Source organism: Pseudorca crassidens, chromosome 13, assembly GCF_039906515.1.
Source record: "Pseudorca crassidens isolate mPseCra1 chromosome 13, mPseCra1.hap1, whole genome shotgun sequence".
NCBI classification, from domain to species: Eukaryota; Metazoa; Chordata; class Mammalia; order Artiodactyla; family Delphinidae; genus Pseudorca; species Pseudorca crassidens.
Genome location: NC_090308.1, coordinates 3390007 through 3417684, shown reverse-complemented (window position 1 = coordinate 3417684; position 27678 = coordinate 3390007). Strand labels below are relative to the sequence as shown.

General features: G+C 44.2%; 1 protein-coding gene and 1 non-coding gene across 2 annotated transcripts in view; both read right to left on the bottom strand.

Annotated features, from left to right (window-relative positions):
• The window catches only part of PDE10A (phosphodiesterase 10A), a 583074-nt gene that overhangs the window by 321612 nt on the left and 233784 nt on the right, over positions 1 to 27678 (bottom strand). The window contains exon 2 of the mRNA XM_067701571.1: positions 18540 to 18674. Within this exon, the coding sequence (XP_067557672.1) occupies positions 18540 to 18674 (135 nt within the window). The remainder of the gene's footprint in view (positions 1 to 18539; positions 18675 to 27678) is intronic.
• On the bottom strand, positions 25887 to 25993 carry LOC137205156 (U6 spliceosomal RNA). Its single transcript, XR_010934019.1, has one exon. It is a non-coding gene; the product is annotated as a U6 spliceosomal RNA (small nuclear RNA).

Sequence of the window (27678 nt, the reverse complement as noted above, 5' to 3'; positions counted from 1 at the left end):
AAATAAAAGATGATTCTCAACTTTTAGGTTGTGCATTTTTTTTTCAGTCGACAGTTTCCAATCTTGTACATGGTCTCATCCCAATAGAAAATGAACAGTCTCTGGCTTTGGGCTGCTCAGTCGCTGTTCTTCTGGCATGCTTCTCCACAAGTTCTCACATCAAATGTTTGTACAGATTGCCATCACTCCAGCCCGCCTGCTTTCTGGTCTTCCTGGCTCTGCCCTCCTCAATTCATTTCCTTATAAAGCCAGAGTGAGCTCCAGAAATGGCGAATCTGATCTGGCCACCCCCTTGGTCCTTGGGGACGAGTCCAAACTTGTTGGCGTGCCCGTGGGGTCTTCAAGGGGCTTTCCGGCCTCGTCTGCCACCACCTACAGATGCTTGAAGGTACAGAACAGCCTCCAGCTCCCTGGGTGCCCTTCCTCAAGTCTCCTCCTTTCCTTAGGGCCAGCTCCTGCTGCCGCAGCCCAGGTGTGCTCAGGAGGCCTCCCGGAGCCCCCAGGCGCCCATCAGGAGTCCCAGCGGGGGCTGCCTCCCCTCCCTGAGCTGCGCAGCTCAGCTCCCCAAGGAGCCCAAGCTCCCGGCTCTTCATCTTGCCAACACTGGGCTCTAAACTCTGCATTGGTCCTGTTTATTACCATTTTATCTTACACTTTTGAAATAAGCACTCATTAAGTGCTTACTGAATTAATGGATTTTGATTATATCCCTTACACTTTTTGACTGTACACCAAATGAACTGACAAGCAGGCAGCTTACATCATCCCTTTCTTTAAGTGAAGAAATGAACCACCTTACAATGAACCATCCCTTGAATAGGTGCCCTTTGCTCGGCAATTATAAGTTAAAAGATATAATTGTTAAAAGTACCTCACTAGTGGCAGGACTAACCCTCAAATATAGACCAATATAGTCTAGAGCAGTACAGTGCTGTGTTCACCAGACTCCACTCATGCAAAAGTGCAGGGAGGTGATGAGTTGTGACAGCGAGGGGGATTTCGACGCAGGTTCATACCCAGCTCCAACCCCAGATCTATCTGCCTTTACGGACAGCTGATCATGAATCCCAGCCTCATAGAGTGTTGTGAGATCGTAAAGGTGCTTGATGCTGGGAGAGCACCTGCCAAGTTCTCCTTATATTCAGATCCACAGTTATGCTGAAAGCGGGTGGGACAAAGGGCTTACCTAGCCTGTATTTTAGGGCAGAACTTTGTAGCAGACCATTGTGCTTTGAAGAGGAAAAGGCACTCCCACCTCTTTTGGGCATCTGTGAATGAGGACAAGATTATGACTGGGCCTTTGGCGTGCCCTGTATCATGATAATTTCGCATTACAAAGACCACTGCTCCCTCTAATTCCGCATTACAAAGACCACTGCTCCCTCGGGCAGTGATGGGCTCAGGCTTCTGGGTCGCTGGCTCGGGAATCCTGTCTGTCCCCAGGGGCCACACTTCATGACCACTATCAACAGGATCCCGCTGCCCTCTCTCTTCTGCTTGTCCTTCCCTCTGCCTTTTGGCTAAAACTTCCAGGAGTTAAGCATATCTAGAGAAGCGTTTTTCTTTAAACCCTTAGTCCAGAAAGCATTTTCTTCACAGTAACACATACAGCACACAAACAAATCCTGCAAATCTTAAACAGATTTTGCATTTGGGAGAAAATTCATATTTAGAAATTACCAGAGCACTTTTGATCACATACTTTCAATCTTTCCTTTTCTAACAGAATAAAACAGTGTTGTCTAATACAACCAGAAGCGGTGGAGTACTGCGTTTTATTTCTAGGTTCCAACTAAATCCAGAGTGGCTGTGCTGCAGAGACAAGCCTGCAGTACATTTACAGGTTGCAGGAAACTGGTTCCTCTCTTATCTTGTTAACGTCACAGAGAGGATGGAATAGGTCTAGATAACCATCAATGGCCTAAAAGATGTACCAGTTCTAGGTGTCACATTTTAATTTTTTAAAAAAACCATTACGCCCCCTGATTTGTTTTAAGTGTTGAATCTCTGAATCGGGGATTTAGAAGCACTGGCTTTAGTGCGTTGAGTTTCACTCTGGGCATCTATGCAACAGTTAGTTCAGATTCTCATTCTGGAGAATACTGTGTGAAATCGTGAGTTAAGTGAAACATTTAAAATCACAGTGACGTTTTTAGAATATACACAGCAGCCAAGTATAATACTCCACATCACCATCGTGGCTTCTCTTCTGACTATTATTTAAAAACCTGTAAGTTCTCTAAGTCACATAGTATTGGTTTTAAGAATCTGATTTGTTTGAATCATTCTCACCAATCTGAAAGGACAGCCTTGTATTCCCCACATGTTGGCACCAACAAAATTGATCTCAGGAATTAATTTTTTTGTGGAGCCAATTAACTTCGGGCAAGAAGGCAAACTAATACATTCACAGGGCCTTGCTGAGCAGTTTTCGGGTTTCAAATAATGCTTGCTGTTCCCATAATGCTCATAAAAGTTTTTTAAAGTTTTTCTTTCCTGCTAGCTAATACAGTTATGTGAAATCAACTTATTATTTTTCTAAAATGTATTCTGAATTTCATAAATCTAGTTTGAAGTAAATATTTTACTTTTAATGGATCCAGGTTGAAACATCTCACAAAACCACACAACATCTGTGCACAACAATATTAGATAATGTGTACATAATTCAAGGCACTGTAAATGTAACATAAACCAGAAGGAAAGGTGGCTCATCACGTAACAGGCTTCCTGCCTTTGTGGGCAGTGCACAGGTATATCTCATTACAAGTTAATTAAATACAGAGACAAACTTACAAAATCAGGGAAGTAGGAAATTCTTTAACTTTTTGACATTAGCCTCAGCCTTATACCTAATCACTTTTCAGGTCACTGTGCACCATGTTTCACTGTAGCGGCTACAAGGCCATGTGATGGAGCCCCCTCCATCAGCATGTTGGGAATGAAGGGGTCAGAGCGGCAGTGGGAGAAGTCAGGAGTAATCTGCTATCACATGGAGTGGAGGTCAGATCTATAAACAAAACTGGTGAGTCACATAATGCTGGAGGTTGGGATTCACCGCCCTTTGACTCTACCCCCAGAGTGTCCTGTAACAGCAACAGGTGGGGTAGCAAGCAGCAGGGGGTCTGGGAGACCAGGGCTCTGGATGCTGGGATGATGGCTGCAAGGGGCTTCTTACCCCTGAGGACTGCATTTCCTCACTTATGAGAAAAGAGGAGAGTGCAGTCCACGGTCTGTAAGTGCCTGTTGAGCTAGAAGCTTCTCTGAGTCAAAATATCACCCAGTAAGGTTTTGCTTTGTTGCTTTTTAACTATCTGGGACACAGGGTGGATGAGAAGGGAGCACTGACAGTAAAGACAAGACACAAAATCAGAACAAAATCAGGCTCCAAAATGAAACAAAAACCTACTCGTGGAGAATGTTAACTCCCTAAAAACACAATTTTAACCAGTTGGTAGCTTTCCCCTGTATTTGCCATAGCCTTTCATTCAATTAATTATGGGACGTTTTTCTCCCTAAGAATAAATCTCTTATTTGAAAATGAAGTCAGTGGAAAGTGATGTTTATTTTTCAGCCCCATTTCTGTAACACATTTTCCCCTGAAGTGAACAATGTTTCTATATAGAGATACAAATGAGGGTTTTTTCCCCTAAGAAAAACAGTATGCATAATACTAAGGGTGCATCATTTAGAGATCAACTTTCGGCTTGGCAGTGTGAAGAGCTCTGTGGGCTCCTTCCCCAATGAAACTGGGGAAAACTGTGAAAAAAAAAAACCCCAAAAAGCATATACTTAAAGCCTCTACAAATGATCCTAAGAGCATACAACAAATGAAGAAACATCTATTCAAGAAAATCTACAGAAATTTGTTAAGAACGGAGAGAGTCTGTGATACTTGAACTAGACTGCATCTTCACTCTCTCCCTCCAGCTCAGCAAGGTGGAGACTCCATTTCAGAGAGCTGCAGTCAAGGCGGCAGGGCTCCCTCTCCCCCAGCTCCCAGGGGCCCAGGGGTGGAGGGGAGACGACTTCAGTGTTTCCTATCCTGCCCCAGCTCCCTGTGGCTAAGGCAAAGTCCCGGTGAGTACAGTGGAAAGGTGAGGCTTCCTTCTTCAGCCCAGACTCCATTCATGGAATGGAGGCTCTCCCTTGGACATGGCATGCTCAGAATACTGGGCCTCAGTCACCCTTCCTCCAGCTGCGAGGTGGAGGTTCCAAGCCAGGAGAGGTGAGCTAAGAAGACCCCAGGCTGCTGTCTACCTCTCCTCCCCTACAAGCACTCAGCCCCTAGAGCAGAAGTGTCACACACAGAGAAGCTAGCCAATGTCCCCACTCTCAGCCCCAGAGCCCTGGTTCAGAGATTTGGCCTGGGGGCAGAAGCAGGCTGTAAAACAGCTCCCATCTCTTGGGAAGAGGAAGGAACTGCTTTCACTGGAGAAGTTTAAGATTGAGGGCGCTCTCTAGAACAACGGAGGTGTGGCAAAAGGCAACTGCGAGGAGATTTGTGGTTTTAAGGAAGAGACAGTCTAGGCTGTAGGCTGGCTTGCCTGCTTTCAAGAACTGGGGGATAAGATCGCTGGTGGGAGCCCTCCTAGGGTTAGAATATCAAACATGACCTCAGAAACTTTTCCTTCAAAGGAGCCAGAATTTGATTAGATCAGTTTGTAAATCAATCTATCCCTAGGCATTGTTGAAAGCTACTGAGCAATCAGCCAGCAACGCAATTAGTGGAGTTAAACAACTGTTTAGTCAAGGAAAGCAGGAAGAGAGCCCCACCAGTACCACTGTCACCCAGCGCGACTGTGGGCACACCAGAAGAGCTGTGCCTCCAGTGGAGGCGCAATGTCAGAGGGTTATGCTGCGTGTGTGCGTGTGTGTGTGTGTGTGTGTGTGCGTGTGTGTGCTAAGGAGCAATGTCAGGGGGTTATGCTGTGTGTGTGCACGTGTGTGTGTTGCGTGTGTGTGTGCTGAGGAGCAAGTCATAGGGTTATGCTACATGTGTTGCATGTGTGCGTGTGTGTGTGTGTGTGAGAGAGAGAATAGGCTTCACTAAAATAATCCAGCAATAACTAAACAAATAAGCAAACAAATACAACAGCAAGCCCTGGGCAGAGGGAGGACCAGTAGCCAGAGTGGCTGCAATATATTATCTGAAATGTCCAGTTTCCAACAAAAAATTATGAGACACGTAAAGAAACAGGAAGGTATGACCCACACACTGGGGAAGTGGGTGGGGGAGGAAGGGAAAGTAAAAAATAAACAGATAACAGAAACTGCCTGTGAGAGCAACCAGATGTCAGATTTAATAGGAGATATCAAAGTAGTCATTATAAATTTGTTCACAGAACTAAAGAAAACCATGATTAAAGACGTAAAGGAAGGCATAATGACAATGTCACATCAAATACACAATGTCAGAAAAGAGAGAGAAATTTATGAAAAAGAACCAGGTAGAAATTGTGGAGTCAAAAAGTACAATAAAACCATCAACTAGAGGAGCTCAACAGTAGATATAAACTGGCAGAAGAAAGAATTAGCAAACTTGAAGATAGTCTGATAGAGATTATGCAAGCTGAAGAACAGAGAGAAAAAAGAAAAGGAAAAACGAACAGAGCCTCATAGAAAAGTGGGGTACCATTAAGCACACCAACACACATAATGTAAGTACCAGAAGGATGGAGAGAAAAGAGAAGAAAAAATATTCAAATAAATAATGGCCAAAATGCCTCCAATTTACCGAAAAACTATAACCATAACCTACACACCTAGGAAGCTTGATGAACTTCAAATCTGATGAACTCAAAAAGACCCACAAATAGACACATCACAGTAAAAATACCGAATGTCAAAGACAGGAGAAAACCTTGAAAAAAGCAAGAGAAAAATGAAGTGCATAAAAGGGAACACCGAAAGATTAAAAGCTGACTTCTCAGAAGGAACAATGGAGTCCAGAAGGCAGCCAAATAACACACTCAAAGTGCTCAAAGGGGAAGAAACCTGTCAACAAAGAATTCTATACCCAGCAAAAATAGACTTCAAAAGCAAAGGGAAAATCAAGAATCTTCCCAAAGCAAAAACTGAGATAATTCGTTGCTCGCAGACCTGCTTTATGAGAAATACTAAAGGAATTCTTCAGCCTAAAGACTATAATTCTAATCCACGTAAGGACGACCAGTAGAAATAATTATAAAAGACACTATAAATGCATATTTTTTCTGATTCTTAACTCACTAAAATAGCAACTATATAAAATAATTATATAAAATAATAGATATATATTTTGGGTCCTGTAACATAAAAAATGTGACAGAACTATAATGTACTTGCCAATACAGCACAAAGGAAGTGGGTGGGGGCAAAGCTATAATTGCTAAGGAAATGATGACAGATCGTAAATTAATAATTATAAGAACATATTGTTGGGCTTGTATTATAATAAATCTAGTATGTATAATAATAATACCATCAAAAGGGGGGAAGGAATAGAGCTATATAGGAGTAACATTTCTATATATCACTGGACTTAAGCTAGTATAAATTTGAAGCTGCTTCTAATAAGATGTATATGGTAAGCCTTAGAGCAACCACTAAAAAGTAACTCAAAAGTACAGTGACCAATTTACACAGCCACTAGGATGGCTATTATCAAAAAACTAAAGTAAACAACAACAAAAAGAAAATAACAAATGTTATATGACAAGGATGTGGAGAAACTGGAACCTTTGTTAATGGCTGATGGAAACGTAAAATGATGCAGCTACTATGCAAAATGGCATGGCAACTTCTCAAAACTTTAAGCAGTTCTACCTCTGTGTTTATACCCAAAAGAAGTGAAAGCAGGGACTGAAACATACTTGTGCTCTCATATTCCTAGCAGTATTATTCACAACAGCCAAAAGGTGGAAGCAACCAAATGTTTGCTGGTGGATGAATGGATCAACAAATTGTGGTATATACATACAATGGAATAATATTCAGATGATTAAAATGGTAACTTTTATGTTATGGATATTTTACCATAATAAAAAAAATTAATTGTGACTACAGGGTAAAGATAAAAAGAAAACATTCCAGTCTTACTCAGTCACCATTCCTGCTGAGAGTAGTGAGTATTGGTTCCTATCAACCTTCATAATAATAAGCACCTCGGAGAATTATTTTATTCCTCAGGCTTGGCTTTGTAGAATTAAACTCATGAAGTGAATCCTTCCTTTTCCTTGAACATCCCAATTTCCTATTATTAAAAAAAAAAAAATCCAATATTTCCTTAGTACCTAACTAAATTTTAACCTTTTTTTTTTTTTTTTTTTTTTCTGGCCACACCACACAGTTTGAGGGATCTTACTTCACTGATCAGGGATCAAACCTGTGCCTCCTGCAGTGGAAATGTGGAGTCCTAACCACTGGACTGCCAGGGAATTCCCCCTAACTGAATTTTAGGTGTTATGAATGCCTCACCTAAACACCAGGGAGATCATTCAGTAACAATTACTAGTTGCTTAAGGCACCTTTGGTTGAACAGTCACAGCAGGAGGCCCTTTGGCTCTAGCTAGCAATCTCCTGTCTCGACTGAAACACTTAGGTTAATCCTTAAATTCTAGTCCTTTCCCCAGTGTTATAAAAAATGAAAACTGGGATAAATAACCCTAGTAAGGGCTACTACCTAAGGAGAAGGCAGGCAACCTGAACTGGGGCCATATGGAGGGAACACTACTTGTAATCATAAATGTGAGAAGTGGCTTGATATAGTAGAAAGAGTGAGGGGTTTGAAATCAGAAAAGAAAAATAGAATGAAAAAATTATTAATGAAATTAAAATGCTGCTTCAGAAAATATTATGCAATGTCAAAGAAAGCAGTCAAGGAAAAATAGAGAAACAAAAGAGACATGAGCTACATAGAAACAAAAGTAGAATGGCAGAATTAAATCCAACTATAACTAACACAACACTGTTAATCAACTGTACTCCAATATAAAATAATTTTTTAAATCCAACTATATTAATCATAACATTAAATGTAAATGGATTAAACAATCCAATTAAAAGGCAGAGACTGTCAGAATGGATTAAGAAAACTATTTGTTGTCTACTGAAGATACACTTTAAAGTCAAAGATATAAATAGGTTTAAAGTAAAAGGACGAAAAAGATATATAAGGCAAAAAGCACCCACAGGAAAGGCACAGTGACTAGACTAATATCCAAACAAAATAGGCTTTAAAACAAAAAAAAATGTTACTAGAGATAAATAGTGATATTTCATAATGATAAAAAGGTTAATCCATCAGGAAGATATAACAATTACAAAGATATATGCACCTAATAACATAGCACCAAAATATATGAAGCAAAAACTGATGGAACTGAAGAGAGAAAAGGACAATTCAACAATAATAGTTAGAGACTTCAATACCCCAATTTCAATAATGGATATAATGAGACAGAGCATCAACAAGGAAACATAAGACATGAATAACACCATAAACCAACTCAATCTACAGAACACTCCACCTAACAGCAGAACACATTCTTCTCAAGAGCACATAGAACATTCTCCAGGATAGACCATATGCTAGACCATAAAAGAACAAATTTAAAAAGATAAAAATAATAGAAAGTATGTTCTCTGGCCACAATGGAATAAAATTTTAAATCAACAACATGGAGAAGTTTGGAGAACTCACAAATAGATGAAAATTAAGCAACACTCTTACACAACCAAGGGGTCAAAGAAGAACTAAAAAGGAAATCAGAAAATACTCTGAGATAAATGAAATGAAGACATAACATATCAAAACTTATGGGATGGGCTTCCCTGGTGGCACAGTGGTTGAGGGTCCGCCTGCTGATGCAGTGGACATGGGTTCGTGCCCCGGTCTGGGGGGGATTCCACATGCCGCAGAGCGGTTGGGCCCATGGGCCATGGCCGCTGAGCCTGTGCGTCCAGAGCCTGTGCTCCGCAACGGGAGAGACCACAACAGTGAGAGGCCCGCGTACCGCAAAAGAAAAAAGAAAAAAAAAAAAACTTATGGGATGCAGCTAAAGCAGTGCTTAGGTGGAAATGTATAGCTGTAAACGCCTACAATCAATAAAGCAGAAAGACTGCGAATCAGTAACCTACCCTTCCAATCTTAAGACACTGGAAAGAGCAAACTAAACGTAAAGCAAGCAGAAGGAAGGAAATTATAAAGATTAGAGTGGAAATTAATGAAACGAAGAACAGAAAACCGACAGAGAAAATCAACAAAGCTCAAATGTTTATAACAGCATTATTTACAATAGCCAAAAGGTGAAAATAACCCAAATGTCCATCAATTGATGAGTGGAGAGACAAAATGTGGTATATCCATCAAACAGAATATTATTTGTCCATAAAAAGGAGTGAAGCACTGACACATGCTACAACATGGATAAACCTCGAAAACATTACACTGAGTGAAAGAAGCCAGTTGCAAAAGACCATATACTATGTGATTCCTTTCCTTTGAAAGTCCAGAACAGGATGATCTATGGAGACAGACAGTAGATCTGCGGCTGCTTCTGGACGTGTGGGGGTGATGGGGCCAGGGTTAGGGAGTGAGAGTTAAAGGGCATGCAGTTTCCTTCTGAAGTAATGAAGATGTTCCAAAATTGACTGTGGTGACGGTCGCACATATCTATGAATATGCCCCAAACCATCTAACTGCACGCTTCAAATGGGCAAATTATACCTCAAGAAAGCTTTTTTATTTTTAAATATCACCTCTCTTAGCATCTCCCAACATTAGCACATACACAGCATGTCCTTTTCCTTTACTCTTTGCAGGTAACATCATACAGATGTTAGAGAACTGGGGGGGGGGGGGAATTAAAATGTCATTCATTACCCAATATATTGTGTAGATTGGGGACTGAAGAAAATTAGAAAGTCAGATTTGAATTTAAATTAACTTTTGCTGCAGATTACATGGTTTATCCTAAGCAGTTTTATACCTACTTTATTTATAAAGATAATGCTCAGAGTTTACCATGATTGGAATGAAATCTCATCTTCTAAGTGCCAGTGGTAAGAGTATTTGCCAAGTATACCGTCACTGGAAGTATTTCACCATCAGCTTATCTCTGATGTCAAAACCACATATACATTATGCAACTTACTAGGTTTCTTGTATCCTTAGGAGAACCTCTGAAGAAAAAGGTACAATTTAATGTTCACATGATTTTTTTCTCCTAGAGGATAAAGCTATCATGCAGATGATTTTATAGGTAGCACCAATGAGAAAAAGTGAGACATTTGAAGGGTTTATTTACGCAGGTTCGTTGGCCGCACTGGTTGGGAAATTGTAGGATATTCAACTTATGTCTGATACCTGCATTCTGTCAGTATAATAATTAGGAGAACAAAGACAGAGGTCCTATTTGCAATATCAGATTCTTTTGTGCCTCCTAGGTAATAGTACCTCAGTTAAATGCCTTGCATATTTAGAATAAACAAATCAGTTACAAAACACCCCATGGCTCTACTGATAGACAGAAAGAGAGAGATTTTGTTCAAATAAAATGCCCTGACTTCAGATGCCTGGGCGTGAATTCCTGGGAAAAAGGAAAGCTTACAGAAGGGCCACCTGTCCAGCACTGCTCAGGCAAATGCCCCAACTTGGTCTCCAGTGACTCCACGCCTTCCACAGGCGCGTTTCCTTTGTCCTCTGGTTGTGTTCAGAACCGAAAAACCACAAGCAGAATGGGCCACCGTTGCTGTCCTCTGTACTCTTTCAGGAGGGGTCTGACCACTTGGCAGCTCTGTGCCAATCCCAGCTTGGATGATGCCGCTTTCTTCGATGCCACAAAAATTGTTTTGCTGAATTTCTAACATGTTCCAACACTGCAGTAGGTGCTGGGGATACAGAAGTAAATAAGATGGTTTCCGCCATCAGGAAAGTCAGTCTGGAGAGGGGGCTGATGGAAGTATTTGCACAATACCAAGAGATGTAAGAAAAAGATGTGCTGGTACCCGGAGGGGAAGACATCAGCTTTCGTCCTCCTGGAGAATGTGTGTGTGTGGAGTGGGGGTAGGGGTGGGGGAAGGCTTCATGGGCTTGAGATGAGTCCTGAGGAACGACTGTCTGATAAACTGAGGGAGGAGAAATTAGACATGTGGAGGGACCCTCACGTGCTACAAAGGAGATGTGCAAGGGAACCCTCAGGCAGTCCGGGCCTGGGTGCTGCAGCCTCGGGTGTCAGAGGGGCGGTCAGGAGGTAGGCAGGGCCACCCCAGCTATGTTAGAGTATGTCTATCCTTCCTTCAAGAGGCAAACAATGTTTGAGCCCTTGATGGATGGAGCCACCTCACAGTCAGGGTCAGGGTTGTGTGAGTTCAGAACATGCCCTGAGACAGAGAGTCTGCTTAAGGATAAACTCTGTGTGCAGTAAATTGCAAAGGAAAAACCACACAAAGCAGAGAACAGGTTCATTTTTTAAAACTAATTTTCTAAAAACACCCTGCCCTTTCTCTATTTCCTTCTGACGGCGAACACTTTTAACTTATAATGAAACCAGACCACGTTCCCCGGTTGCTGACGTCAATGGGCTTTTTGCCTGAGTAAGGACCTCACAGCCGACCCTAAGGGCTTGATTCTAATCTCGGGCACATGGGCCAGCAGCATCCCTCCACAACCTGGAGAGCAGCAATCACACACCGAAATGGGCCAACGCTGCCATCTGGGGCACACACGCACGTATAGGAAACGTTCAGAAACCTATTTGAGTGTCAAGAAGTAGACCGTTAAGATCAACCAACCCGCCGCGGGAGAGTGACAGCACGTGGCACACTCACAAATGTGCTAAGCTGACAAGCGTTACACAATTCAAAGGAGCGAGAAGCAGAAGAGGACAAGGGCAGGCTCGGTTCTGCACTGAGTAAGCCGAGCTGGCAGCTGGCCTTTGGCCCGCGATCGCTGGACTTCCCACGTCATCTGAGGGGGGAGCGCGGCTCATTACAATAATGCGCCCTCACTATCTAATCTGCTGGAACCAAATGCACACAGGGTCTCTGATATTCTTATTACACAAGATTAAACCTCTCAGAACCAGGACGTGCTCTGGGAAAGGTCACATACTGAAAATGAGCAGACCAACGAGAACCCACTGCAGCGATCTCTGGCCACCAGAACGCTCTCCACCTTGCTATGCAATCTGAAATACGTCTGAACAAGAACTAGAGAGTGTCTCTTAGAGGTAAAGTGCACACATCTCACTAACTCAAAAACAACTCACTTTGGAGAAGGGAAGACTGTGTTGTGTTGCAAAGGTCAGATTCTGGAGTTGTTTGTAAACTTGCAAACAATTATTTTTAATAAGACAAAACTGCAGGCACTCCCTACTTCTGTTAGAGTGGCAGACCCTGCAGTCACATTGTCTGATACCCGGTGTGCGTTCCAAGCCTCTTAAGAAGTGACGTCGCAGAGGAGTTCTGTGGTTGGGATGTTGAGCTGATGCAGCTGTTGCTTAGCCTCATCCAGGGATGGCAAGTGGGACAAAAACACGGGTGTCACTTTGCCAAGTTTTAGAGCCATAAGAGGGTTTTGTGGACAAAGCCATACAGAGAGCACAAGGATAAGACACAACTGGGTTCCTTCTGTGCTCACTCTTGCCGTGAATTCACATTCCCCCTCCGTGAGTTCCAAAGAAACACAAAGCAGAGCAGAGACTACCAGCTCAAGGCTTTCAAAAGTAAGTTCAAAAGTTGTTGTAGATGTGAAGTTAAAGGAACATGGAGATTGATCTGATGCTCTCTTTTGAGAACAAAGATGAGAAACATTATGCATCTGAAAGCTCAGAAACTCTGTCCAATTTGCTGAATTACTCCAACGACTGTGTACCTTACTCTTCAGCTCTGTAAATCCTGGGCTTAGGCCAAAAGCAAGAAAATGTGACCTGACCTTCTTTGGGACCTCCTAGCCCCCCGTCTCCATCCTGCCTCTTCGGCACCTCCTAACCATCAGTCCTTCTCAACAGCGGATGCCCCTCGCCTCCGACCCTCACCAATGGCTACGGGATGGTGCGGGGCTGAGAAGCCAACCAGGGACCAGCCAGCCTGTCTCTCCTGTTTTCACATCCCCTGAGATTCTCTAAGAAGGAGTGGAGGTAGCTAGTCCCTCGGCAGTAAGGATGTGACTGCGCGAGTCACAAAGTCAGATCACCAGGAAGAAGGGGTGGGACAAGTCATGGAAAACACAGCTTCTAGCCTTTTCTTTCCCCACACATTTTTCAAGGCTGCTGCACATACACCCAAACATATTCACACATGTTCACCAAGGAGGGAGTAAACTCAGCTGCAGCAGTGTCACACACAATATGTTGTCCCTAACAGAGAAATTCTATATACTTTTGGGAACGGGCTCGAGTTCTCAGGCTCTGGGCCAGCCAACGCTGTGGGTGTTGAACAATACCTACCACCAGACGAACAGATGCGCACAGTGCCAACAGCTCTGGAGGGACCTGCGTGCGCTCCTTCAAGGAAAGGGAGAGTAGCATGGAGATCAGGAAAGAAAGGGAGGAGAGACCTCGGAGTACCCACTTAAACTATGAGTCGACCAGCACCACCGTTGCCTGCCTGCCAGAGGACGGGGTGTGGCTGAGATAACTTCGAGGAGAGCTGACAGCAGAAACGCTAGGGATGCTAAAACTTCCCTGCAACCTTGGCTTTCTCTGCACAGTGTCCTTTCCAAGAAGAGTTCACACAGAGTTTACATACGTCCTATCTGTCGCCACTAACACTCCTCAGAGGCATTTCTGTCCTTACCATCACACCTGCAAATTCACCAATGTATTGACCATTAAGAGGGGGAAAAAATCAATGGGATTTGATCAACAGCAAAAAGCCCTGATGATTAGATTTTGTGAGCAGGCTTCACTGAACAGAAAATATCCCTTTTTGTAGATCTGGAGAACAGTGAGAGATTAAAATAAACACACGAAGAGATGCAAAACCAAACAGATAAACCAACACATCTTTCCTGTTATACATTTGATCATCTCATGCTTTTGGTCAAGGGGAAAAAAAAGCCATAGTATAGAAAGATATAACAAATGAATTCCATCATCAATTGATAATAGCCCGTAACCAAATATACAATTATAGCATACATCCGTGACTTCCCCTCATTCTCCTCTTTCCTGTCTCTGCCCTTTACATCATCTCCTTTCAGCGGTCATCCCCTTTTCACTGCAGAACTTACTGTCCTCATGGGCAAAGCACAACAAACCTTGATGCTATAGCTGGTGGCTTTTCCTGCATCACCGGCACCCAGCACTCCAGTTCTCAATGCTCCACCTACCTGTCAACCACCCAGATTCCTGGGATAGTTCCATGAAGACCGGACTCAGGAATTCTTGTAAGGATTTGTAACGTAAAACCTTTTAAAGTACAGAGATTGTTTTAGGCTATGTTCCCCATAGCACCTAGCATGGTGCCAAAGCCACAATAGTCTTTAAAAACTACTTCTTGGGGTGGCAAGGAAGATGCCAGGAATTCAAGCATTTGTGCAGATGGTCTCTGTTGTTACAGATTCACGTGGCCTCAAAGACGACTGACAATAAGCAGACCTTCAGCGGGAAAATTATTCATACACAGCTTTTGGTTACCGATTTTTGATATATAACATGGCTATTATAATTTTAGGTACTAGATAATTTTGATAAAAGGTGAAATACGGAGTCTGTTTTTTAAAAAGATGCCATAACGTTAAAAAATATTACAATTGCCTATGGGTTATTAAGACAATAACTAAAGCAATCATTTGCTAATGATGAACACTTCATTTAAATATTGAAAATTTTATTTATTTGCATGTAAAATGTGAATTCCCCCCCCCCCAGAAAAAGGAGGTCCGATTGATTACAATAATGACACAGGCACTGCCAGAGAGAAGGAAGCGTGGACAGGGCCACGCCCCTCCAGGAACATGGAGGTATTGGGAATGATCGTCTTCCCAGTGGGACAGCCATCCTCCTAGTACAGCACTCTAACAACACTGGCGATAGAAACGCATCAGAAAAATGTAGAGGGACAGCTGACATGGTGTAGTGGTGTCAGAAAAGCACATTTTAGTAGTGCTTAGCTTTGTAGAGAAGGGAAAAGATAAAGTCTGAGAGGCAAAAGCATCCCTGTCACCAGAAAAATGTTCTCAACTAGGCAGCAACAGTACTGCAATGATATTACTATGGTTTGGATGAAACATCCCTCAAGATATTATTTCCCTTTGCCTTAATCCTAAGCAAACTGCTAATTAGTATTTTGGCTTCCTAGATATCTCAATATCAGGAAAGAGGTTTCCATGGATTACAAACAGGAACATTCTGGTTACCACAAAGAGATCATTGACATTATAAGTCAATAAATTAGTGTTCTTGGCTTCCCAGGTGGCACAGCGGTTAAGAATCCACCTGCCAATGCAGGGGACACGGGTTTGAGCCCTGGTCCAGGAAGATCCCACATGCCGCGGAGCAACTAAGCCCGTGCGCCACAACTACTGGGCCTGCGCTCTAGAGCCCATGAGCCACAAATACTGAGCCCGCGTGCTACAACTCCTGAAGCCCACACGCCTAGAGCCCGTCCTCCACAACAAGAGAAGCCACCGCAATGAGAAGCCTACGCACCACAAAGAAGAGTAGTCCCCACTCACTGCAACTAGAGAAAAGCCCACATGCAGCAACAAAGACCCAATGCAGCCAAAAATAAATAAATAAAATAAATTAGTGTTCTGATAAATACTTATGATGATAGTCAATTACCCAACAGAAATACTTATTTATGTAGGGTAACTGATAAAGTTGAGTTTCTGGTCCTTCTTAGCTAAGGACAGAGCTTGAACCAGAGTCAGACTCCAGAGTCACTGTTCCTTTCCCCCATCCTGTTCTCTCACTCAATTCCAATAACTCTCTTTGGCCTCAGTGTTAAACCTTCCTCATGAAAACTTCAAAGACTGTGATTAAATCAATTCGTTTTTCTAGGAGCTTCCTGGTAGCCAAGACAAAAAGGGCAAGAAACTTTGGCGGATAATTAGTTCTCATTACCCGATAAAAGGATCCTTTGGAAACCAATATTAAGAGATATTAAAATCCTATTTTCATCTACCATTTAGACTGTAGGGAGAAAAAGACTTATGAGTAACAGTTTTACATGATTTCATTCAAGGAAAGAAGATTTTTCAAAAGATGAAACACTATTCTTAGCCTCAACCCCAGCGCTATCCCTATCAAGTAAGTAGTTCAGAATTTGCTTAAGTCTTTGAAAAATGCTAATGCTGTATTCCTAACTAGGAATGTTAACATATAAAAGTTGAGAGCCAGAAGTTTATTTCAAGTCAGTTGTTTAAAACACAAAATATTTCTCCATGAAAATAGTAGTCTTAAAATTATGGTAATTACTAGGGGGAAGCCCAAGAAATCCTATTTGACCCCAAATGTAGCTGAAATGGTGCTAATAGCAATCATGATCAGACACCACGTTTTGGTCCCTGGACCTTGAGCCAGGTTGCTCCAGGCTGCACAGTGGCTCCCCTAGCCCTGAATCTGCTCCAAAACGGGGCTGGCATGAACCCCTCATCTCTGCTCAGAACCAAGTCTCAGGGTGCCCAGACTCTAGTCAGGGCCCCTGCCCACCGAGATCCCAGAGAGAGCACTGAGCCAGGACTCAAAGGTCCACCTCCTACGTGTCCTTCCATCTTTTAGGAAACTAGCCTCTCTAAGCCTCAGAAGTCACACCTGAATGTGCTAAGAAGCCCAGCGTTCAAGGACACCGTGGTGGGCGGGGGGCAGAAACCTCCTCTGTGAATTATTAAACTATCTCAGTTTCAAGGGAATCCTGTTCTGAGTTGCAAAAAATTGAATTACAAATAAAAAACTAAAATATAATTGTTGGAGCTGCCTTTACTGTATTTTTACTGATGATTTTGCATTCGATTTCTTTCTCTTACAATAAACTCTGATTAGCAGCTGTCGATTTGGTGCTCACCTCTTCAGTTCTCATGAGCAACCTATGATTTCATGTCTCCTAATTCTTCAAATGCATGGTCTTGCTTTCATTATGTTTTTCTTACATTTTATTCAGGATTGGCAAATCCCTTCTCAGTTTGCTTTGCTCCCTTCTCCAACAAATATTTCCTCTTCTTCTAGGCCAGTCTTTCTTTAAGAACATTCTTTCCCTTAGGATTCGCAGCAGCCTATCCAACAGAATGTGACTAGGAAATAGTCCACTTCTATGCTCTTCCCTAAGTAGCCACTCACCACATATGGCTATTGAGCCCCTGAAATGTGGTGGTTTGACTGAGAAACTGAGTTTTTAATTTCACTGAATTTTGACGAATTTAAATTACAGTAGCCACGTAGGGCAAGTGGCTACCCAAAAATGTAAAGATGCTGTTATTGGTTTCCCCACTGGAACTGAATTTGACATTGGAATTGAATTTGCACGTGTGTGTGTGTGTGTGTGTGTGTGTGTGTGTGTGTGTGTGTGCCTGTCTGTCTGTCTGTCTATCTACAGCTTCCTGGCATTGTTTTTGCTTTAAGGTCTCTTGACTGGAGGGATAAGCAGCCTTTTTCTTACGATAAGGCTGAAAAGGTACTGATTTTGCTTTGGAGACTTCTACAGGTAGGAGAAAGTCTCCACCTGGCTGTAGGATGATCACATTTGCTACTGATAGGGTTCAATCAATCTGCCCTGCCCCATGTTTAAAAAAAAAAAAAAAACACACAAAATAAACAAACCTTTTTGATCCCTACCTCCCCTGCCAGCTTATCATCCTACTTCCTTGTTCTATAAAACAAAACCCATTGTAAGAGCTTCCCACACTGGCTGCCTCCCGTCCCGCTCCCCCCGTCCTGCCCTGGGACCTCAGGCCTTCCTCCTGTCCCTGCACGGAACAGCTCTCCCCAAGGTCCGCCTGGAATCCACACTGCCAAGTCCACCATTAACTTCCTGGGGCCTCTGTGACCGTTGCTTGCTTTCTCCTTGAAATGCTTCCTCCTCTTGGCCTCTGGGCCACCATATGCCTGGCCTTCCTGCTCCTCTCAGCCACTGTTGGTGGCATCTCCTCTTCCCGTATTCCGGAGGCTGCTGGGCTCATTTCTCAGCTGTTTACTGGTCTAGGAGACCGCGACTACCGCAGTAAGCCCACATGCCGTGCACCTTCTCATGACTGTTGTTGGTCCCCTCAGCACAAGCATCAGACATCTCACTGTCTACTCAACCAAGAAGATGCCTGATCCGACTCGCAAAAAAGAGAGGTAAAGAGCAAGTATACTGGTCAAATAAACCTTCAAACATAGGAGAAATAAGTGAAAGAGAAAAAAGCCATACAGGTGTTTTAGAAAACTCATGCAAGACTGCCTCTGTGTTCCTGGCAACTATTCTAACGTGGAGAATCCCCATATCTTTCCCGATCACAGACAGTTTTTTTGGCCACTGTCCACGAAGCCCCTGCTCAGATGAAGAGGGATCATCAGGGAAGGTAGAGACAGTCTTAAGGGAGGGGGAACGTCACAGCGGGGCTTTCCTTGTACCTGTTGCATCACAAGAGTCCAGGCTGCCTTCTGCTGGGTCATTGCTCATCTGCTCCTGGGTGTCTGGCCTGCTTCTCAGTGTCAGCAAAGCGGGTCCTTTGCTCCCACTTTTAAGTGTGAAGGGGAGGCAGCTGGCTGGAGAGAACAACAGGGTATGGTGTTAATGTCAACTACTAGTGAAATGTACTGTCACAATCAGGAGTGGGGCTCTCCTAGGAAGTCTCCAATCCCAGGAAGGTCATTTACACAGTGTGACCAGGGCTGCAACTGCCCCTCAATACAGGAGCGCGCGCGCACGCACACGCGCACACACACACACACACGCACACACACACACAAGCGCCAAACTGTGGCTTCAGAGCCGTTGTGGTCAGAAACTTACACTGGCTAGAACATCCTGCTTCTGGTCATGTACAGTGGACTCTGAGAGTTAGCTATCTGCAGGTGGCTTTAAGAGTTAGACTCAGTTTGGCAGGTTTTCCTAAGGGGATATCAGGTCAGCCTGCACCGTCTAGCACCTCCGGCAGGACCCGAAATGCAGGGAATGTGAGTGTATGTGCGTCTTGGTGCGTCAGGAGATGATGAGATGAGGGCGAGAGGGAAGGTGGAGGGTGAAGGGCTAGACTAACATGCTTGTTCAGTGCAGCGCCGACCTATGTTCAGCTTAACCACAAACCTCTTTAAGAACCCAGAATTGTGTTGTTCCTTCCTCAGGCCTGGGTCTCAGATGCACTCTTGTGACACAGTGATGTTGGTGGTATATTATCTGTAATTCACTCTAACAGCCTTTAGTACAGACAGCGTGATGTTGCGTCGTTAGCCAGTTTTAATCTACGTCCTTGGGGTAGGCAGTTAGCATCTGAGCACCTGATCAATGACGCACTTCAGAAGCGTTTCATATGTGAAAGAAGCATCGAAATCTCACACTCCGCAGGTGGCCGCTACAGATTCTTCAACTGTCTTTATTGCTGGTCATACTGGAGGGTTTGTCATCAGAATAATGGGTATAGATATGGCATTTCAGTGGTGAAATGAGGGGAATTCAAGAAGGACGAACTGGTTAGAAGATTTGGGGTTCTGCACGGTGATACGAAGAAGGTAAAAGACTGCAGCAATTCCTTCCAGTTCTGGGAGCTGCAAGTGGAGGGATCTAACATCTGGTGGGACTCAAAGGTAAGCTGAATGCTGCTGCTAGAACAGTACTGACCTTTCCTGAGTGAACATTTCATGAGAGGCCAGCAGAATGCCCAAGATGACAGTGGGCAGAGCACTCACCACCGGGAGTGGGGCTCTCCTGGGAAGTCTCCAATCACAGGTAAATGGTTTGCCTTTGTGTGTCCCTGTGCCCATTCCCTGACAAAGGTTCATCTCAGTTGCAGGATTTGGTCTGAGATTTACTTCATCCACAAGATACCTGGGGAGTGGGGAGATAGGAAAGGCACCCTGTACCCTTCACCCAGCTCTAACTACTGGGGCCCACGGGCATCTTCCATTAAGAACCTGGTTTCGAAAATACCTAAGTGGCTTGGGTCAGTTTGCAACTTCAGCTCTTCTGCTCTTGAAAGTAACTTGTAACAGTAAATGTGATTTTTAATAATAAAGGTTTCACTTTTTCTTGAAAATAAATTAGAATGAGTAGATTCATCTCTCTCGTGTGCAATCTGAAGAGCTTTCTAGAGAGAAAGGGATGGGGACAGAGTTCCCATGATCCAGTGGGAATTGCCCAGGGCCTTGGATACCCTTCCAAAGGACAGAGCTGTGCCAGTGAACGCCATCGTGGTTAACAAGGGCTGGAGACCACTTTCCTAGAGCCTCGCCCTCAAGGGCCCAGTGCTGCAGCAAAACCACAAGGGAGCAATGAAGAGTGCCCTCTGTGTCCCGATTCTGGGGGACCACACCTTCCTAGCACACCTCTTGCGTCTAAAGCACCCAGATGCTGGTTCACACCAGCAGGGCTGATCTGGCCAGCTGAGGGGCAACAGCTGGGAGAAGCTTCCCAGTTACTGAACACACGTACAGAGTGTGGTGTACTTGTTCTCACTGGGAGAATGGCAGTGTGCTGGGGTGCTATAGACACAGGGGGTTCGATTCAGAAGTGTGTCACAGGGCGATGTCGGGCTCAGACTGGTCTCTTCCCACAGGGTCATGAGGTTTGCTGTCATTAAGGAAGATTCTTGAGGTGGGGACCACCGAACATCATGGGCAGAAGAGCTGGGCACTGTGTGTCGGGAAAAAAGGCAAGGACTGAGGAGAGGAGCAGAGGCGGCTGAGACAAAGGGCATCAGAGCAAATAAGACCAGAACCACGCCAAACATCAGTGCTTTGAAAAGTTTAATCCAGCCCTCTCCACGCCAGCAACAGCACGGTGGGGCAGTGGGGTAGAACCAGGACTGCCAGGTACATCTGTGTGCGTGCAACTATTAACTAGTGTTCATGGGTCTCTGTGTTGCTATTCTTACCTTTGATGTGTAAATAACTAACAAGAAAGCTGAGGTCACATGTCTGAAGTGAAAAATCATACAACAACCGATTACAAATAATTTCTAAGTCCTATGTACAGATTCTAGGATGCTTTATTGGTGAGAGGATGACTTTTGATATGTAATAAATATTTCGGATTAAAATGTCCCATAACATATGAATTATTTTAAGACAGCTTAACGAAGGTATAATTGACACCTAAACTGCCCATATTTAAAGAGAGCACTCGGATAAATTGTGATCTACGTATGCACCCATGAAACCATCGGCATAACATTTTGAGTAATTAGAGTTGTGTGGAAACAAAAGCACAACACGGAGAATGCTGGAGTTGGATGACTAGTAGTCTCGTCTCGGTTTCGATATTTCCCGTGCAGTATCGGTCCAGTCACATGACGTGCCTCATATGGGCTTGATGGCAGGCCACGGATATTGCCTACTTCAGGCCACCCCCAATGTGCCAAGAGTCCTTGAGGCAGGAGTGTCAGGAACCACCAGGCCGGGCGGGGCTGGAGGTGGAGGCAGCCACAGGTTTGCTTTTCCTGACCCCTCTAGCCTCCAGCCCTGTGTGGCAGATCACATATTCCTTTAAAATTTTAGGACGTTCTAATGATAACTGTGTCTAAAAGACCAGGGCCAAAATTTCTTTCTAAAATAAGAGGAATAGATACGAATTGAAACTCAACCATGAAGACTGCAGAAGAAGGACAGACATTAAAGGTTGGTAGGAGGGTCGCTCCCCCTGAAAAGCCGGGGCAGGTGGGGCAGGTGACACCTCCCTGCACTGACCTGGACCCTCCCTGCGTGGAACTGAGATCATGTCCAGCACTGCGTTACCGGCACAAACAGGCTGGTTGTCACACCAGGGAAAACAGGAATTGAATCACAAAGGGGACCTCCGGGGGCCCTGAGAGAACTCCATTAATTCACACATTAATGAAATAGGATCCGCTGTGACTAGCTGGATTGAGCCCAGGATCTAAGGCCGTAGGGAGTCACTGTTCTGCGTACAAAGTGATGCGCAAAGAAGAAAGCGTGTGTGTGAACACCCAGGGAGCCGCGCTGGGGGTCCAGGGACTCCCCGGCCCAGCAAGTAGGCCAGCAGAACACCAGGGGCGACTGCTCTTCCCTGCACAGCTCAGCTGAGCAGAGACCTGTGTGAACTGGGAGCTCTGGGGCCGGACCAGCAGGATGATGGGCCCTTGGCAGGAGCCCAGGCGCACACGCGCAGCAGAGGCTGGCAGCCCTGAGGACAGCGGGCACCAGGGAGAGAATGAGACGGAGTAAAACGGCACCTCGGCAAGCGCTGGGGCTGGGAGCTGGTGACACCCGTGTGCGCTCACGAGCCATAACTGGTACTGTGCCCTTGTTCACACTCAAAACTGGTGAGGCTTGGGGACATACAGATTACAAACGTTTCTGAGATAAGCAACCACATCTTTACACAGATGAAAACCAGGATTTAACGATTTTTAATAATAAGCTGAAAAACATTAATCCTAGACGATATGCTGCACACAGACTGGAAATTCAGCCAGCAGAAGCCGCACACGCGCTGAGAAACATCATCTGAGTCTGAGCCAATCTCGAGTTTAGACATTTTCTCCCCAAAGAAACCATTCAGCAGATTCCAGGAATGCTGTGTTTCGGGGCCACCGAGGAGACCACGTTTTCCTGAAGGAAGGGACTTGTCGGCGAGTAACAGATTCCAAGGGAGTGAAGGAAGGAAGGAGGGGGAGAGGTGAAAAGAGGGGACACACACACACACACACACACGCACACACGTGCACACTCTCGTACACACACTAAGCCTCTTCCAGAGTGTGAGGGGTTGGCGGTACGGAGGACCAATCAGGTGGACCAAGGTCCAGGAAAGAAGACGAGATGAAGCTGCCTGACAGAAAACAGAGGGTGACCAAATAGCTCTAACTGCGTTCTCAAAAGTGTGAGGCTCAAAGCTCATTTCCCAGCATCTGTGTCCTCCGCTACGGATCCACTCAGGTTACTACGGCAAGCCGCTTTCTCCCCAGCCTGATTCTGTTCCACCAGAGCAGTCGGGATTCCCTGTCTTCTATAAACCATTCCTGGGAGTCAAGGTAACGTGAACTGCAGGCTCCTTGACCACACAAGGCCTCCCGCTTAGGCCCTAGGCCACAGAGTAACTTCACCCACTGAGGACAAACGGCACGAACAGCAGAGTTCTAACAGGAAGACCACAGAAAGAGAACACTATGTGTTCTCTCGTCCAGACTGATGAAGCCCCAGGTGCCCCGGTGCCAGCCCTGTGTCCTGCACTTACCAAGAGTCAGGGAGCCCTTCTGACAGTTGGGCACCAAGGCCTGGGTTGTAAGTTTCCACAACTGTAAAATTCACAAATTCTTTACAATTGATTCAGTTTGTGAAATTCACAGTATGTTTTTTTTTTATAGCGGCTCCTTCATTTTCTTTTATTTTCTCAATGAGCTCATGCACACTGCAGGGCAAAGCAGAGAGAGAGGGTGCTTCAGGATAGAGCGTGAGCCACAGGGACCGCCGAGGGGCAGTTCTCGTGCGCAGGATCTGATATCAAGTGAGCACCTGACCTTTCAGGAGGATCGTGGAGGCAATGCTATCATTTGCTGTAAGCAGGTTTCAGAGGATTAGGCCTGAGGAACCGTTTCAGTGGTGCTACGGCAGGGAGTGGAGATGTGGTGGAGAACCGTCTTGAGAAGAGTGCAACACTTGGAGACGTGGAGCTGAGGGCACAGGGTGGTGGCCGGCATGGAGAGCGTGCTGCAGGAGGACATTCTCTTAGGCTAATGAGCTCGGCTTTAGTGAGGGAATAAGAAGCTGATGGTGACAGGGCCTCACGTTTATGGACAAGCAACCAGGGTTCAGAGCCTGGTCGCTGTGTGAGGGAACTGGATGAAGGAGTAAGAAGGAGGGAAGACAGTTCTTTTCCTTCCTCAGGGAAGGAGGGAAGACAGTTCTTTTCCTTGCATTTAGGAAAAAGGGGACAATGGGTGAAGACAAAGAGAATTCTTTCATGAAGAAAAGTAAGAGAGAGGAAGCACTACGATGGTTTTGGTGGTGCAGTGGTTAAGAATCCACCTGCCAATGCAGGGGACACGGGTTCAATCCCCGGTCCAGAAAGATCCCACATGCCGCGGAGCAACTAAGCCTGTGCACTACAACTTCTGAGCCCGCGTGCTGCAACTACTGAAGCCCGCACGCCTAGAGCCCATGCTCCACAAGAGAAGCCACGGCAATGAGAAGCCTGCGCACCTGATTCCCACTAGCTATCTATTTTACGTTTGGTAGTACGTGTAAGTCCATGCCACTCTCTCACTTTGTCCCAGCTTACCCTTCCCCCTCCCCGTGTCCTCAAGTCCATTCTCTACGTCTGAAACTAACACACCATTGTAAAGCAGTTATACACCAATAAAGATGTTTAAAAAATAATAATAAATAAAATTTAAAAAGAAGCCTGTGCACCGCAACGAAGAGCAGCTCCCGCTCGCAGCAACTAAAGAAAGCCCGTGAGAAACAATGAAGACCCAAAGCAGCCAAAAGAAAAAAAAAAAAGGATGGTTTTGAACGTTTGAGTGAGATGAAATATCTGTGAACACAAATCTTTTCTTTTTAATGGCTATTCCTGATTTAAAATGTTTTTATATCGTGGTACATATGCATAACATTTTGCCATAAAATTTTACCATTTCAACCTTTTTAAAGGGTTTGGTTCTGTGGCATTAAGTACATTCGCACTGTTGTGCAGACATTACCACAAGCCATCTCCAAGTCTTTTCACTTCCCAAACTAAAACTCTGTGCCCATTAAAAACGATTTCCCCATTCTTTCCACCCCGAGCCCTGGAAACCCCCATTCCACTTTCTATCTCTGTGAATCTGACTACTTTAGGAACTTTATATAAGTGGAATCATACAGTATTTGTCTTTTTGTAACTTGTTTATTTCACTTAACATAATGCCCAGGGTTCATCCATGTTGTAGTTATGTGTCAGAATTCCCTACCTCCTTAAGGCTGAATAATATTCCACTATGTGGATATACCAAATTCTGTTATCCATTCATCTCTGGATGGACACTTGGGTTGCTTCCACCTTTTGGCGATTGTGAATAATGCTACTGTGAATATGGATGTACAACTATCTTTTTGAACTCCTGCTTTCATGTCTTTTGGGTATATTTCCAGAAGTGAAATGGCTGGATCATATGATAATTATATATTTAATTTTTTGAGGAATCACTATACTATTTTCCACAGCTTCTGCATCATTTTTACATTCCCATCAACAATGCACAAGGGTCCAATATTTCCATATCCTCACCAGCACTTGTTATTTTGTTTCCCCCACCCCTTTTTTTTTAAAACAGCCATCCTAAGGGATGTGAAGTGGTATCTCATTGTGGTCTTGATTTGCATTTCTCTAATGCTCAGTGATGTTAAGCACCTTTTCATGTGCTTACTGGACATCTGTATATCTTCTCTGGAGAAATGTCTATCCAAGTCTTTTGCCCATTTTTTAATCAGGTTGTTTTTTGTTGTTGTTGTTGAGTTGTAGGAGTGCTTTTCACAATTTGGATATCAATCCATTATCAGATATATGATTTGCAAATATTTTGTCCCATTCTGTGGGCTGCCTTTTCACTCTTTTTTATTGTGCCCCAAATTAAAAGTTTTAAATTTTGATGAAGGCCAAGTTATCCCTTTCTTTTGTCATTGTTGTCCATGCTTTTGGTGTCATGCCCAGGAAATCACTGTAAATCCAATGTCATAGAGCTCTTCTCCTTTATTTTTTCTTAAGAGTTTTATAGTTTTAGCTCACATGTTTAGGTATTTGGTCAACTTTGAGTTAATTTCTTTGAAAATGTAAAATATGGCACAAATTTACTTGTCACCCTTGCACACGGGCCATGCTCACCTTCCCTGGATAGTTCCAGTTTTAGTACATGTCCTGACAAACCAAGCACTGAAAGTAAACCCTTGGAGGAAATTCCTTAACACAAACGTATGAAAGTAAACCTGTCTGTGTTACACTCACAGTAATAAGTGTTCTCGCTCTCTGTCCTGGGGATTCAGCATATTTATCCCTGGTCCTCAGGCCCAGCTCCGCCTCCCGCGTGCTCAGTGAAGCTCTTCCTTAAGGTTCTCACCCTGACTCTCACACATTCTATAATCATTCTCCGTGCGTGGCCAGCATCTTTCCCACTCTCAATGCCAAGCCAGTGGGGTCACAGCAAGATTTTTAGGTCCTGCTGTGAATTTTCCATAATTTTCAGATGGAAGCTGTGATAAGGACGTATTTCTAAGAATTGAGACATTGATTTAAACAAGGGAGGTTGGACTGAAAGCCTTACATTGAGAGTCTAGCCCCTCAGGTACTTTCCCCCATCCCTAGAAGAAACAGAGGATTTATTCTTGGGACAAACTAAACCAGAGAGACTCTAAACTCAGACACACTGACTGGATAGAGGACTCAGAACACTGTACATGCAGGAGGGCAGAGCTGAAGCTCTAGACCGACAGGAACACAGGGAGAGTCAGCATTTCAGTGTTTCAGACTCTAAGGTGCCCACCACTGCCCCAACTGCCTCCCCCCATCCTGCTGCTGGAGTGCACGCTTCCAGGGGTATCCTCCTGCCCCACCCCTGCCCCGACAAGACACGGGAACACTTTTCCCTGAAGAAACCGAACAGTACCAAGGAAAAGACCTACACGTTCTGACGTTTGTGAGGGTGTCCCTAGGCAGTCACTCTACAGCAAGCTCACCAGACCAAGATCGCTGACTCTCCTCCCCACTTCGCTGGAGCGTCCTGTTGGCTTTCAGCGCCTCACTCTTCAGTAGGAAAGGATGATGAAGGATAATATGATAATCAAGGAAAGCTTCCAACACAGAAGACTGAGGCTAAAATAATAAATAGTTTAAAGAACCTTGGAAAGAGACCACACAGGGAGGAAAACAGTTCTTAACACTATAATATTCTCAGAGAGAGAAGAAAATATATTACATTCATGGTAAAAAGAATGCTATAAAAGGAACAACTAGAGAAGGGAGTTTTTAAAAATAGAATATTAAAAATGGTACAAATCAGTGGAGAATTTCAGGGATAAAACTGAAGAACTCTCTCAGAAAGTAGAGCAAAAATACAAAAATAGCGAAAGAAGAGAAAACATAAGAAAATATAAGGATTCATTCAACACAGAAAGAACAACAACAGAAGAAATTATCAAAGAAATAATACAGGAAAATAACCGAGGGCTGAAGCATCCAAGTCTCTGTACTGTATGGTACATCACATGCCTGGAACAATAAATTTAAAGAGACCAAGACACATCACTGTGAAATTTATTATCAGTGGAGATCCAGAACAGAGCCCAAGAGCTCCCAGAGAAGGAAAGGGGCCACAAACACAGGAAAGGGAAGGAGAATGGTGTTCTCTTCCTCAAGAACATTACTGGACACTAGAAGACAGTGGAGTGAAGTGTCCAGAGCTCAGATGAAAAAGGAGTTTCAACCTGGAATTCTGTATCCGTTGAAAATATCATGGAGGGAGGAAAAAAGGTATCTTTAGACATACACAGTCTCAAAACGTTTATCTCCCAGGTACTCTTGGTCAGAAAGTCACTAGACGATGGGATCTGACAAAGTGAGGGA